General features: G+C 50.3%; 1 protein-coding gene across 2 annotated transcripts; it reads right to left on the reverse strand.

Annotated features, from left to right (window-relative positions):
- Positions 1 to 7,905: 7,905 nt before the first annotated feature.
- LOC125933831 (protocadherin-8) lies at positions 7,906 to 11,896 on the reverse strand. Of its 2 annotated transcripts, none has more exons than XM_049647030.1 (3): positions 9,529 to 11,896; positions 8,828 to 9,035; positions 7,906 to 8,339 (listed from the first exon to the last, which is right to left on the reverse strand). In XM_049647030.1, the coding sequence occupies exons 1-3, from the start codon at positions 11,869 to 11,871 to the stop codon at positions 7,966 to 7,968; spliced, it is 2,925 nt and encodes a 974-aa protein (XP_049502987.1). In that variant the 5' UTR covers positions 11,872 to 11,896; the 3' UTR covers positions 7,906 to 7,965. The 2 variants fall into 2 exon arrangements, with proteins under 2 accessions (XP_049502987.1, XP_049502986.1); XM_049647029.1 differs by having other exon boundaries at positions 9,238 to 11,896.
- Between the last annotated feature and the right edge of the window lie 1,831 nt (positions 11,897 to 13,727).

A 13,727-nucleotide genomic window follows, 5' to 3' on the forward strand; every position in this document is an offset into this window, starting at 1 on the left:
TCTCCCAACACCTCTCACCTGTGCGCTGTGGGAGCGGAGCGGTGAGGGGAGGAGAGGATAGAGGCAAGGCACATAGTGTAGATGATGTCTTGGTAGATGGGGCAGGGTCCTGCCTTTTTAGCTCCAAGCTTCACACTTACCACTTCACCTTGTCTCTACTTGGGGGTTTTCTGTTTGTTCTGGTGTCTGTGACAAGCATACAGTTAAATATTCTGGAGACACCGGTTCAAAATTATATTCTACAGCTGGAATACTCCTGGGTAAAACCTTATAGGATCACAGAAGGCATGTCTTCGCTCAACACTGCATAATCTCCATAGTGCAGTGTTTCTCAAAGAGTGGTCCTTGGACCAGCAGCAGCAGCATCACCAGGCAACCTGTTAGAAATGCACATTATAGGACCTCACCTCAAACCTATTGTATCAGAAGCTTCGGGACTGGGGTCCAGCACTCTGTGTTTTAACAAGTCCTCTAGGTGATTCTGATTTGGGAAGCGCTACTAAAGTCAATGCTCTTGGTGCCCCACCCACAAGTACCTGTGGAGCCCGTGCACTCCTTCCTGGCTGCTGTGAGCTACTGAAGACTTATGATGGCTTTCTTCCCAGGAAAGCTTTTTTCTCCTGCCCTCTCGTGCTGGCTTCCCTCCCTTTCTCCTGAGAGAACTTTTTCAATAAGTGATTTTTAGGAGAATCTCCATCTCAGGCTGTGCTGCTCAGGAATAGTCACCCAAAGTTAAGCAAGGAATTGAAAGATTTATGAAGATACTTAAGAGGTCCATATGGGTACCTGAAAAAAATCTAGATAATGTTGTAGAGTGGGACATTTACTAGTTTTGTATGTAGATATAGTTTGGGAGATGCCCCACCATGCTTTGGGAGGAATGCCAGAGACAGAATGGTGACACTGAATTTCTTCAGCATGAGAGGATGGAAGACACAGCCCTTAGCATTCTTGCTGCATTTCAGCATCATTAGTTCATTCTCAGACCTGTAGTGAGGTTGGTGATTAAGGGCTCTTGGCTGATAAGTAGAATGAATCACAAGGAGGTTCAGTGATGGCTGAAAGTCAGTCACCGAATAAAATTGAGATTCTGTTTCCACCCACTCACCCACTACTGCCAACAGCCCAGTTCTTTCTCCGATGATCTAGTGACATTCATCAGAAGGAAATCTTCACTCCTCAGCAGCTACTCTCCTAGAACTGATAGGAGAAAAATTAGCAAAATGGACAAAGTCTCAATAAGAGAAGAGACTAATAGCCAACATTTAACATAGAAAACAACTAGATGCTTTCATCAACTGCATGGTTTGCTGTGTTTTCCTAGAATAAAAGACAGATTTGACAATTATTTGTATTGGGGCCATGTTGCTTCAGATACTGAAATACTGAAATGGACTAGATCACATCAAAACTCCAGAGAAATGATGCCCACACACTTCTGTGAGTGGCTTGAGTTGGGTCTAAGAGGTGCTGCTGCATTGGGACTTGAAGATGGGGGAAGGGTTGATCTTCAATAGGTAAGGTGGCTTCTATGTGGACAGGGCTGATGCTATTCTGTGGTCTTCTGGAACTCCTGCCATCACTAGACCGGCTGGGATGGATGAGATTCTGAATCTGTTGGTCATGTCTGATTTGGAGGCATATTTAGCATAGACCCCTTGTGGGGAGGTATGTTGACTTGTAGATGCAGAGTCTCTTGGCTGCGGTGTGTAACCATGACCTTTTGTGCTTGGCTCAGTAAATCATTTCATTCAGCAAGTGGTTTTATTGAATCCTGATTATGTACCAGCCAGGTGCTGGGGATAGAGAGATGAAAGACACAGTCCTTGATTTCATGGGCCGCTGGGGGAGAGAGAGAGATATGGAGCAGTGAGCACCCTCAGTTTGGTAAGCGCTAAGGAAGCACATAGGAGGTGTGCCCTGCCCGCTCTGGCTGGTGGCTGGGAGAGGAGGTGAAGTGATTCTTGAACAGTCTTGAAGGGTAAGAAGAAAGGATCATAGGAGAGGAAGATGGGGAGAGGGAGAGGAAATAGAATGCTAGCCCTGGCTGAAGGGCCAGCATGAAGGCCCTTCGTGAAACCTACGTAGATCCTTGTGGCTGAAGCTCCAGGTGTGCGTAGCAGGTGGGCTGGCGGGGAGGAAGGGACAGCAGCAGGACCCAGTCTGGGGAGGGAGGGCGGGGGGGGGGGGGGTGGTGGCAAGAGCATGAAGGGTCTGGGATGCCACCGACAGCACTTCCTAAAGGTGGTGGGAGTCATGTGGGTATTAATCAGCAGAGTGACTGAGATCAGATGTTTAGAAAAAGTCTTTATGGTGGCAGTGTGGAGGCTGGAGTGGAAGGGGACAGGCAGAGCAGGTAGCGTTGTGCTGGAACCCAGGAAAGACACCATGAGAGTTTGAATAAGGCACTATTTTTAAAACAATTTTTTTAATGTTTATTTTTGAGAGACAGAGAGACAGAGCACAAGTGGGGGAGGGGCAGAGAAGGAGGGAGACACAGAATCCTAAGCAGGCTCCAGGCTCTGAGTTGTCAGCATAGAACCCCTAGTGGGTTTCGAACTCACGAACCGTGAGATCATGACTTGAACTGAAGTTGGATGGTTAACTGACTGAGCTACCCAGGCGCCCCCCACCTTTTTTTAATGTTTATTTTATTTTTGAGAAAGAGAGAGAGAGAGAGAGCGCAAGCAGGGGAGGTACAGAGAGAGAGGGAGACAGAGGATCTGAAGCAGGTTTGTGCCCACAGTAGACAGCCTAATGCAGGACTACAACTCACTTATGAACCTGCGAGATCATGACCTGAGCTGAAGTCAGATGCTTAACCAACTGAGCCACCCAGGAGCCCCAAATATTTCTTATTCTGTATTAGATAGATGTCCATTTAATCTCAAGCTCCCTCCCACCCCCAATTAGCTGTGTGACCTACGGCAAGTTACCTTACCTCTGCAAGTCTTGCTTTTCCCATATGTAAGATGGTCTAATGAGGCCTTACCTTGCAAAGCTGTGAGGATTGCATGTAAAGTGCTTGGTGCAGTGTGTAGAGCACAGTAATCACTAAAAAATGGTATCTTTATTCTTGTTTTTGTGCAGCCATTCTAATTTGGATAGTCTCCCTAAAAGCAGGCACTGAGGCAAGGACTTGGGTGCAAGAAATTTGTTTGGGAAGTGATCCTAGAAAGCACTGAGGAAAGTGAGGTAGGGAAACACCAATGAGCGGGGGTATTGCTGGGTGCCTTGCTGCTGTGGGCAACTGGGGCTCAAATTCACTTGGGATTCTAAGGAGAACTGTGTAGAACATAACTCAAAACTGCCCCTCCAAGAGACAGGAAAGCTGGGGTGTTTGTCCACCAAACTCATCCCTAATTGGCTGAAGGTTGCCTCTGCAGGTCTTAAATCCCCCGTCCTTCCAGACTGCTCTGTGCACAGGCTGAATAAACTTGTGTGGCCCTACCAGTGTTGGGGCCTCAAGCAAGTCTCAAGCAGCAGAGACAGACGTGATGATGGAGACTATCACAGATGCAACCCGAAGCAGCCTCTGAAGCTGAGGTGGACTTCAGAGTGGGAACTTGGGCAGAGCATTAGATCTCCTGCGTGGAGTGAAGGAAGACTTAAAAAGATATGTAGAGCGGCACCTGGGTGGCTCAGTCGGTTAAGCCACCCACACTTGATCTCAGCTCAGGTCATGTAGAGCCTGCTTGGGATTCTCTCTTTCCCCCTCTCTCTGCCCCTTTCTGCTCACTCACTCACTCTCTCTCTTTCTCTCTCACTCTCTCTCAAAATAAAAAAGTAAACTTAAAAAAATATTTAGAAAATAGAACCAACGTATCTTGATTGAGCGGAAGAAAGAAATAGGGTGGAGTCTTAAAATGGTGTGTATTTTGGGTTTGGTCTATAAACTGTGGTCCCATTAATTTGGTTTAGAACAATTGCCAGAGAGGTAGTTTGGGGGATGATGGTGGTAAGGAAAGGGGGAAAGGGGGTGATTTCCATTTGGACACAATGAGTCCAAAGTGTCCATCATATAGCCAAGTGTCACAGTGGGTGGGCAAAATGGAATTTCCCTGATTCACCTTAAACTATGTGGATTTTACTCTGACATGTTGAAATTTCTTTTACAAGTTTCGTGGGAGCAAATCCTGTACTCGGATAATGAGTGAAGACTTTTTCCCCCTGGTAAAAGGGCACATTTAATCTGGCATTTTAACTGATGCCTTTTAAAACAGCCTGGTGTCTCTTTTTACCTGCTGTTCACTCATTAGGTGACTTTGAACTTGTTGGTGAATTCCATTGCAGATTATTTTCCTCTGAAGAAAGGGAATAATAAATACTCTCTTGAGTTATTGCATAGCTGTTGAAAACTAGACAGCATTTTCAAAGCCCTTCTGAGTTGTTGCAAAGCACAGTGCTCCATCGAGTATTGTATTACTTTGCTTCAGTTTGCTTTTAAAACTTAGAGCATTCCAATTATCCCGTTGTTACTGAATTCAATACTAAAGTGAATATGCTTGTTTTCTAAAATGGAATTTTTAGAGGATAAAACCTTATGTCTGCCAAGTGAGATAAGCCAGATAGTTAGCTAATTATGGCATGGAACTCATCCTGATTGTATATATATTTTCTCTCCATGTGCATATATATTTGTATTGAAGATATGCATCCTGTTTTCACTCTATTTCAGAATGCATTTTTCAATAGATGTTGAAACCACTTACATTTTAATTTTCTGAAGTGGTTTCTTTGATGGATATTTTATTATAGGAAGTGTAGGACATCCAAGTCAATGGGGCCAGATATAAAAATATGAAACTGGGAAAGTCTGGCTTGAGCTTTCTCTTTCAAGGTGACTCTCCCACTTTCCCCAAGGACTTTCCCATGTCCCAGTGCTCACTGCCAAGGTGCCTAAGGGTTGTTGGCCTCCAGCTCGAGAGAGGTGTTTGTGATACCATCACAGATCTCTAAGGTTTGTGAGCTGGCCTGTGATGTTTACTTTAGCTGCACTTGTTTGTAGAGCGTTGAGTATACACAAGGCTCTGAATGACATACTGAAAGAGGAAAAAGTGAAGAAAGCAAACTGGTTGCGAAACAAGGCCAGACAGCCCGAGTCTGTGTCCTCTTCCCTAGTGGTGGGACTGGGCTGATAGTTACTATAGAGATTGGCTTTCAAGGAAGGCAAGATAGAACGAAGCAATTATTACCATGGGCTGGGCATTGTCCTAAGTATTCGGCATTTAGAGCTGTTCATTTAATTTTATAAGTAATATATTTTCTTAGAAATGTACACAAAAGTCAACATTTCTAGAGAAAAGCATGAAGCCTCTTGCACTTAACTCCCATTTCTCTGAAAGCTCCTGCTGCTGGCCCTTAGAACCCCCTCCAACTCCCCCCACCCCTGCCTTTTTTTGTTTGTTTGTTTAAACAAACAATTTTATGGACTGAATTGTATGTTTGATTTTTTTTTTTAAGTTCTAAGCAAAAATAAGGTCTCTTAATGGTCATTTCTCTAAGGGAAAAATATGATGGTGAAGTCATAGTGGTTTTGACAACTGATTTTTTGGATTAATGAAATAGTTTTCATGGTACAAAATAAAATAATGACAATGACAGTATTTTACTTTGGAAGGATAAAAACAGGCAAACACATTCAGATATTGAATGCTTGCTTTCTTTCTTTCTTTCTTTCTTTCTTTCTTTCTTTCTTTCATTTTTGAGAGAGAGACAGACAGACCACGAGTGGAGGAGGGGCAGAGACAGAGGGAGGCACAGAATCCGAAGCAGGTTCCAGCTCCGAGTTGTCAGCACAGAACCGGAGGCAGGGCTTGAACCCACCAAGGGTGAGCTCATGACATGAACCAAAGTCGGCCGCTTAACCGACTGAGGCACCCAGACACCCCAGAGATCGGATGTTTTTAGACGGCAGTGTGGGATTATTGGTCCTTCGGCTCTGCATTTGATGGGACTGGCTCAAGAATAAAGATGTAGATGTTGAAATGGGAGTTCTAGCTAGGGCTCTCTCTGCTGGCGCCTGGTCATCGCGGCTCTGGAGCTGTCTGGTAACCTAGCCACATCTGATGCTTTCTTTTAGAACGTGATGTCTGGGCAGTCTGAACTTGTCAGGCACATGCTCAGCTCAGTTGCATGAAGAAACCGCTGAACTTTGTGCAGGCCGTGGGTGGCGAAGCACTTGTGTGTGACCACCCTGCTGTTCGGCTTGGAGCCACCACTGGTTTCAATTATGACTTCAACAGGCAGCTTTGAGGGCTCCTCTATTCATTACAGTGCCTCACACTCTGTAATTAGTAATAAGGGAACACAGGCACTTCACAAATATAAAGAGCTAAACAATAATCAGGCGGTAAAGGCAATGCATTGGGACTTTTCCACCTCTTTGTTTCTTTCAAGATAAAAAAAAAAAAAAACAACCAAACCTCTTGTTGCTTCATTTTATTTTCTTGCCTTGAATAATCTGGGTTTGAATCTCATTCTGGGCACTGATTAGCTGTGCGACTTTGGGCATTTTACCTAACCTTGCTGTGCCCCAGTTTCCTTATCTGTAAATGGAGATAATGATAGTTCCCATCTCATGGGGGGTGGTTTGAGGATTAAATGAGATAATTCATGCAGATGCTTTGTAAGGAGCTCTGCTCATATTAAAGCTTGTTCAGTAAATGCTAGCGCTTATTGTTATCATTTTAATTTCCAATGAAATGAATGCATTAAATATAAGAAATAGACATAGGTCTTTTAGAGTGGCTTTTTAAAAACCTTCCATACCAAACGTCAAGTACATGCAAACACACAAATAGATCAGTATCATTACCCTCCTCCATCTCCATATGTACCCGTGCTAGCAGTGGCAATGATCCATATTTTATCAGTCTTGTTTCATGTAGCCCCATGTTTCCTTCTAGAATATTTTAAAGCAAATCCCAAGTACCATGTCATTTCACCCGTACATTTGAGTGTCTTTTTGCTATTAACATCCTATATGCTAAGGGCTCCTTGAGATTAGGTCTTCTTAACCTCGAACTCCAGCTCTTAGAGGAGTTACTGCAGTTAGTAAAAACTCAACGGATGTTTAATTAGTGAATGAACAGCCCAAACAGCTTTCTCCACTTTTTGTAGTTGCACCATAAATATCTGTTGAGTGAATAAATGAGGAAAAGGATTTTATAGAGTGCCTGATGTAAATGGAGTTGCGCATGATTTACAAAATAAAGTATTTTTAATACTCAGATGAGACTTTCCAATACTTGGAAATTTAATATTGCTGTGAATATCAATAATGCCCAAATAATTAGCACTTGAAAGAAGGTTTAATTCTGGCTCTTAGATTATTTGTGAATGTCTAACTGTAGGCAACTTCATGAAAAGCAATTAGCAGATTCTTCAAACACATGACAAATCCTTTATTACTGTGCTTATAAGTGACACGGTTTACAGAAAACCAAATGTAATTAAGTAACATTGAACTTGAAATCTACCACAGACTCAAGATATACAAGGTATACTTGGCAAGGCAAAAATTCTCAAACACTAGGTTGTTTCAGGTGAAAGGTAAATTTCCATTAAGTAATTCCCATTTTTTTTGTCTTACAGACAGTTCCTTTGGCAATAACTTCCACTTTAGCTTTTATTATATAAAAATATAACAAAATTTCATTATATACAAACATTACATTACACAATGTACAGGTTAAAAACACTAAGAAAATGGCAAGCCGCAAGTGAAATTAAAGTCAATAGCATGATAAGAAAAATTAAATACTGCACACATTTCATAAAAATTACATTAACTACATTTTTGTTTGCAAATACCAAACAGTACCAATGTGATTGGAAATAGCTTCCAACAACTTCATTTTAAGGCACATCTTGCATATTTATATATACAACACTGAAACCTGTCAATAATTTAGGGGCTTCTCGGAGTGACCTGTATATGTTGTGAAGACATGCAGCATGGGATTACACATTTTCATTGGCTTCCTTCTTTGGGGACAGGTACCTGCCAGGGGTGGACTGATAGAGGGGTACCCCAATCTCCTGCAAGTCTGGGAGCCTCCCCGGGCGGGGAGGGGAGAGCAGAGTGACTGTCCTGTCATAGTCCCTGTGTAGCACTTTCTCATAGACGCTCTGCAGCCCCACTGTCTTGGGCAGCTGGGCCTGGTAGTAATTGTCCCTGCGCAGAGGATCACGAGGCAGGGACGTGCTCTTACAGAAGGTAGACATCTGGGCCGGTGGGTGAGGCGGGGGATGTGTGTTGGGCCCTCCGCATGACGGGCTCCAGCAGCGGTCAGAGTGGCCCAGGATCTTACACTCAGCGGTGCACGCCCACAGTCCTAACAGAAAAGAGAAAGGGAGAGAGGGTGATGATTGTTACTGAGATTGCATACAGCTACGCCTCCCTCTTCAGAATGTCAGACGGGGTCAGGGCGGCTGAAAAGAAGAGTATGGGGGTGAACGCGACGATTCAAGATTTGAAAGAAATACTGCTTCCTATGAAGCCACCTTAACACGAAGTTGGTTCAGCTTTTTTGGCTGGAAGCAAATTAAAAACCTGATAAGCAGAATTCCCCTCCTCAGGTAGCTAGCGTCACCCCTGCCTCCGCCTAACCGGATGGGATTGTGTTCTTTATTCAAGTGGTGGAGCTGCCTCGATGAGGCATTTTGAAATTCTTCTCTCTGAGGAAGGCTGGGATCCCAAACCCCGAGGACTGAAAAAAGTGGGGAAGGAGGAGGAGGGCTGGGGGAACGGAGAGTGAGAGGAGGGCAGAAGGGGGCGGGGAGAGAAGGAACGTTGAACTTGGCAGGAAAGAAGAGTCCTCACCACTCTGCATGTGGTTGATGAGATCCTTTTTCAGAGCGTCCCCGCTGATGTCGGAATCGCTGTCGTTGAAATCACTGTCCCCTTTGCCGCTGTCTTTGCCGCTGAACTTCTCAGCTTCTCGGCCGGAGATGGTATTGAAAGAGTGTCCTTTCCAGACCGCCACAGGGGGCGCCGGCTCCTTTCCGAAGCCGGGAGAGGAACCGTAGGGCTGCAGCAGGGAATGGGAGTAGCGGGGCGGGGGTGGGATGGAGGGAGGGAGCGGTGAGGATTGGACAAGAAACAAACAAACAAAAAAAACAAGTGTGACAGGTTAGACCTCTCCGGCGCAAGCACACCCAGAACCCTCCATCCCTTCCCCCAGCCTGTCCGCGGAGCACGGAGGGGGGCGCCCAGCCGAAGGAAGGCCTCACCTCGGCGTGCGCGCCGCGGAGCTGCTGCTGCCCCTCGAAGTGACAGGAGCTTTCCCCGGTGGCGCTGCCGCCCTCCGAGCCCGGCACTTCGGCCGCAGCGACCGCGGGCGGGGGCGGGTCGGCCGCGGGGCTGCCAAAGGGCGCTTTGCCGCTGCCAGGGAAGGTGAGCACGTCGAACATGTTGGGCCTGGGCCCGGCTCCCCGGGCAGCCTCCTCCGGGGAGCCGGGAGCCGAGGCTCCGCCGCCCGCCGCCCCGGGCCGCTCTTCCCGGCGGGCCCCCCCTTTGCGCACCTCCTTCTTGCGGCGGTTGCAGGTGGTGGCGATGGCGATGATGGCGGCCAGCAGCAGCGTGCAGCTTCCCGCCAACACGATGATGACGATTAGCGGCGTGTCCCATTGTAGCGCCGGCCCCGACGCCGCGAGCCGCGAGCCAGGCGGGCGAGAGCGCTCCGGGCTCCCTGCACTGGCGGGCGCCACCAGCCCGCGTCCGTCACCTGCTGTCACCACGAAGCTGACAGTGGCAGTGGTGGAGAGCGGGGGGCGGCCGCCGTCGGATATGACCAACAGAGCCCGGAAGACGCGGCCGGGGGGCTCCTGTGAGAGGTCGTCTGTGAGCACTATCTCCCCCGTGCGGCGGCCGATGGCGAAGGCTTCTCGCGGCTCCTGCTGCTGCAGCTCGAATGCCAGCTCCCCGTTGGCACCATCGTCTGCGTCCCGGGCCTGCACACGCGCCACCGCCGTGTCCCTTGCCGTGCGCCCGGGGACTGCCACTTCCAGGGTCCCGTTGGCCGGCGCCGGGTGCACCAGGACGGGTGCGTGGTCGTTCTGGTCCAGTACTCTCACTTGCACCAGGGCACTGCTGGAGAGCTGAGGGGAGCCACCGTCGCTCGCCTGGATGCGCACGTCGAGCTGGCGTAGGGTCTCATAGTCGAAGCTTCGCAGCGCGTAGATGGCCCCGGTAGCCGGGTCCACCGACACATAGGTGGACACCGAGCCCCCGGCACGGCCTACTTCGGCCTCCAGCAGCCGGTAGGTGACCTGGCCGTTGCGGCCCAGGTCCGGATCCCGGGCGGCTACCGTGGCCAAGTAGGCCCCGGGCGGGTTGTTCTCACGCACGGACACCTCATAGACTGGTCGTGTGAAAAGTGGCGCGTTGTCATTCTCGTCGCTCACGCGCACCGTGTAGGGCCGCACGGTGCGTAGAGGGGGCGCGCCTCTGTCCTCGGCCACCAGCGTCAGGTTGTACTCAGCGATGCGCTCGCGGTCCAGGGACGCCGCGGTCACCACCAGGTAGCTGCCCGCGTAGGCCGGCTGCAGCCGGAAATGCTCGTGCCCGTAGAGGGCGCAGCGCACCTGCCCATTGGCGCCCGAGTCTCTGTCCGAGGTGCTGACCAGCGCCACCAGGCTCTCGCGCGCCGCCCCCTCTGGCACCAGCGAGATGGCGCCGGCCTCCGGCGTTCCAGGTCCGGTCGGCGAGGTCGCGTCCGCACCCCCGAGAGCGGCGGCGGCGGCGGCGGCGGCGGCGAAGGGAGAGGCGGCAGGCGCGCCCGGGGCGGCCAGCGGGGTGATGGTGATGTCCGGAGCGTTGTCATTGACGTCGCGGATGCGCACGATGACTTTGCAGGTGGAGGCCCGAGGCCCGGGACCGCGGTCCTGGGCCCGCACGTCTAGCTCATAGGTGTCCTGGCGCTCGTAGTCCACGGGTCCTGCCAGAGTGAGGCGGCCCGAGCGCGGGTCCAGGCGGAAGAGGCGGCGCGCCTCGGGAGGGGTGCGGGCACCGAAGGCAAACACCACGTCGCCGTTGGGGCCCTCGTCGGGGTCGGCTGCGTCCAGGTCCAGCAGCAGGGAGCCCACGGGCGCGTCCTCCGCCAGCTCCACCTCGGCCACGGCGCCCTGCGGGAAGGCCGGGCTGTGGTCGTTGGCGTCCAGCACTCGCACGCTGAGGGCGGCAGTGGCGGAGCGCGGCGGGCGGCCGCCGTCCTGGGCCACTAGCTCCAGGCTGTAGGCGGCCTGGCTCTCGCGGTCCAGCTCCTGCAGCAGCACCAGGTCCGCGCACTGGGCACCGTCCGCGCGCGTCTGCAGCTCCACGCGGAAGGGGCTGTGAGGCTCGGCCAGGCGCACGCTCTGCAGCCCGTTGGCTCCCACATCCTCGTCCACCGGCACCTCCAGCGGGATGCGCGTGCCCACAGCCGCGCCCTCGGACACCTCCACGGGGATCTGGGCCCGGGGAAAGCGCGGCGCGTGATCGTTGATGTCCCTCACCTCCACCTCCACGTGTATCAGCCGGAACTGCTCCTGCGAGAAGCTGACCACGTCGAAGGCCAGCACGCACTGTGGTGCCTGGCCGCACAGCCGCTCGCGGTCCAGGCCCGCGTCCCCGACGGTCAGCTGCCCGTCGCCCTCGCGCACTCGGAGCAGCGAGCTGTTGAACTGCTTCATCAGGCGGAAGCTTGTGTCTCCGGATACTTTCATATGCAGGTCCTCAGCTAGGGTCCCGATGACCGTGCCAGGAGCGTCCTCCTCGAAGGTGCTGTATCGCACTGTCTTGCTCTGGGCCACTGAAAGCACCCAACAGAGGCTGAAGAGCTGTAAAGGGAAAAGGCAGGGGCTGCCCCCGCGCCTCACCGGACTCATGCCGCTAGCCCCAAGTGCTATTCCAAAAAGCTGAGGGAGCAATTCCTCTCTGGTTTGCAGGTGCAGGTCCGGGAGTGAGTCCCAGGCTCCTCCGAGCACGCTCTTTGCGAGCCCAGTGCGGGAGATCTGTGGGCTGCAGCTCGAGGTTCCGGCGGGCTCTGAGGACGCTCAGTCCGGCCCACACTACACACCTCTCCCTTCCTTCTATAGCTGCTGGAGCTGCGCCGCTGCGCGCCGCCTCCGCTTTTATAACAGCCGATATGCAAATAACCAGAGCCGGGCAGCCAATGGCAGCTTCACGCTCGCGCCGCTCCTACGCCAGCCTCTGACAATCCCTTTAATGTGGAAAGGCTTAGAGGGGAAAACAAGAAAGGAAAATTAGGGAATCTTTTCTTTGTTTAACTCCTTTCGCCTTTTTTCCTTTCCTGTCAGCGCCCTGAATACAGAGGAGTTGGCACAGGTCGCCGGGAGTTAAAGGGGGTGGATGGTTCTGTTAATTGTGCCTGTCCAGGGCCGGCTGTTTGAACTGAAAACAACCTTGGATTTCGGGGTAGTGGTGAGGTACCCCCCACCCACTCTGCATTTTGCATCTTAGAGGCTTTCCTAAACCTCGTTCCTTTTTCTCCACTGACTTGCTTAATCCAGTATGATTTTACTAGCTTTCTCTCCCAGCTTCCCAAAGCTCTCAGATACATTCTCTCGATTTAGGAGTCCTAAGGATAAGAGAGAATTGATTTTATTCAGATTTGTGTACGCAATTGTGTTTTACTCGTGTGAGCGACGCCGATCAGGGCTGCCACTTCCTTTTCAGAAAAGAGCTCTGCGATGTGTTAGTATGCATGTCACTGTCCAAATGGCTTTCTTAAGCCCTGGGCGCTAGCAGGCCAGGAAAAAAAAAAGTTCCAAATAGGATTTAGCATAAGCTTGAGGAGATTTGGAAAGGTTTCAAAGATCAGACTGTATCAAAGGCTTATGAAGTCCTCGTTAGCAGTGGAAATAGAATGGCGTGGCAGGCGATCCCATTGGAGGCCCCAATGTCTGTATTATTTCACTGTGACAAGCTAAGGGGAGAGAAAGTTGAACAGTTTCCACTGCGGAGTTGGGCTAACTTGAATATAATGAGCAAACGCCACATGTATCCATTATGTTCCTCTATTCATCCCCAATCACTGCCATAACTCTCCGGCTAAACGGTGATGGGCACTGAATTCCACACAATACCCGGCTCATATTAAAGTGCATTTAGAGAACTTTCCCTCCTGATGCCTTGTTCCGCCTATTTAGAGGATTTTCTTTCTGTTCTAATAGGGCTGCTCAGAGAAGCAACACTCATCCCGTTCCAGAAGAACAAAATCACAGCATGACGTTGAAACCTGGCACTAACCTGGGGGAACTTAACCATCTGCCTACAAACGTGTGGAGCTTTGGTATTGCCAAACTCTGGGCTGGGTGGGTCCCTGGACTGGCCAGGCTTTGCGGTGCCCCCCTCCCCTCACAGGTATTTCCCTCACCCCCACAATCCAAAGACCCAGGGAGGTGGAGCTCCAAGCAGGAGCAAGACGAATTCTTATTGAAGAGCTTTATTGAACAGGTTATGCAAATACGTATGAAGGAGGAGAGATAAAAGCAAAAGTCACGCACTGCAAGAAAAAAATTTTTTAAGGCGATGGATTTGATAAGCAGACTATATTTAGTAAATATTCTTCTGAATCCAGATTTTAGTCCTGCTGTCAGCGTCCAATCTGTGTTTTCCTTTCCCTCAGACATGAGTGATTATGTCCTGGGGTCTTTTCAGAAGACATTCAGGGGCTCTCCTCCACCCCACCCCCGCTCCGCAGGGTCAGCAAGCAGGTAGG

The sequence above is a fragment of the Panthera uncia genome, assembly GCF_023721935.1.
Source record: "Panthera uncia isolate 11264 chromosome A1 unlocalized genomic scaffold, Puncia_PCG_1.0 HiC_scaffold_16, whole genome shotgun sequence".
NCBI classification, from domain to species: Eukaryota; Metazoa; Chordata; class Mammalia; order Carnivora; family Felidae; genus Panthera; species Panthera uncia.

Coding starts and splice junctions, on each gene's coding strand:
- LOC125933831 (XM_049647029.1), bottom strand. CDS start 11,871: ATGAGTCCGGTGAGGCGCGGGGGCAGCCCCTGCCTTTTCCCTTTACAG. Junction 9,036..9,237: donor TCCGCGGCGCGCACGCCGAG/GTGAGGCCTTCC, acceptor TCCCTGCTGCAG/CCCTACGGTTCCTCTCCCGG. Junction 8,340..8,827: donor CATCAACCACATGCAGAGTG/GTGAGGACTCTT, acceptor CTTTTCTGTTAG/GACTGTGGGCGTGCACCGCT.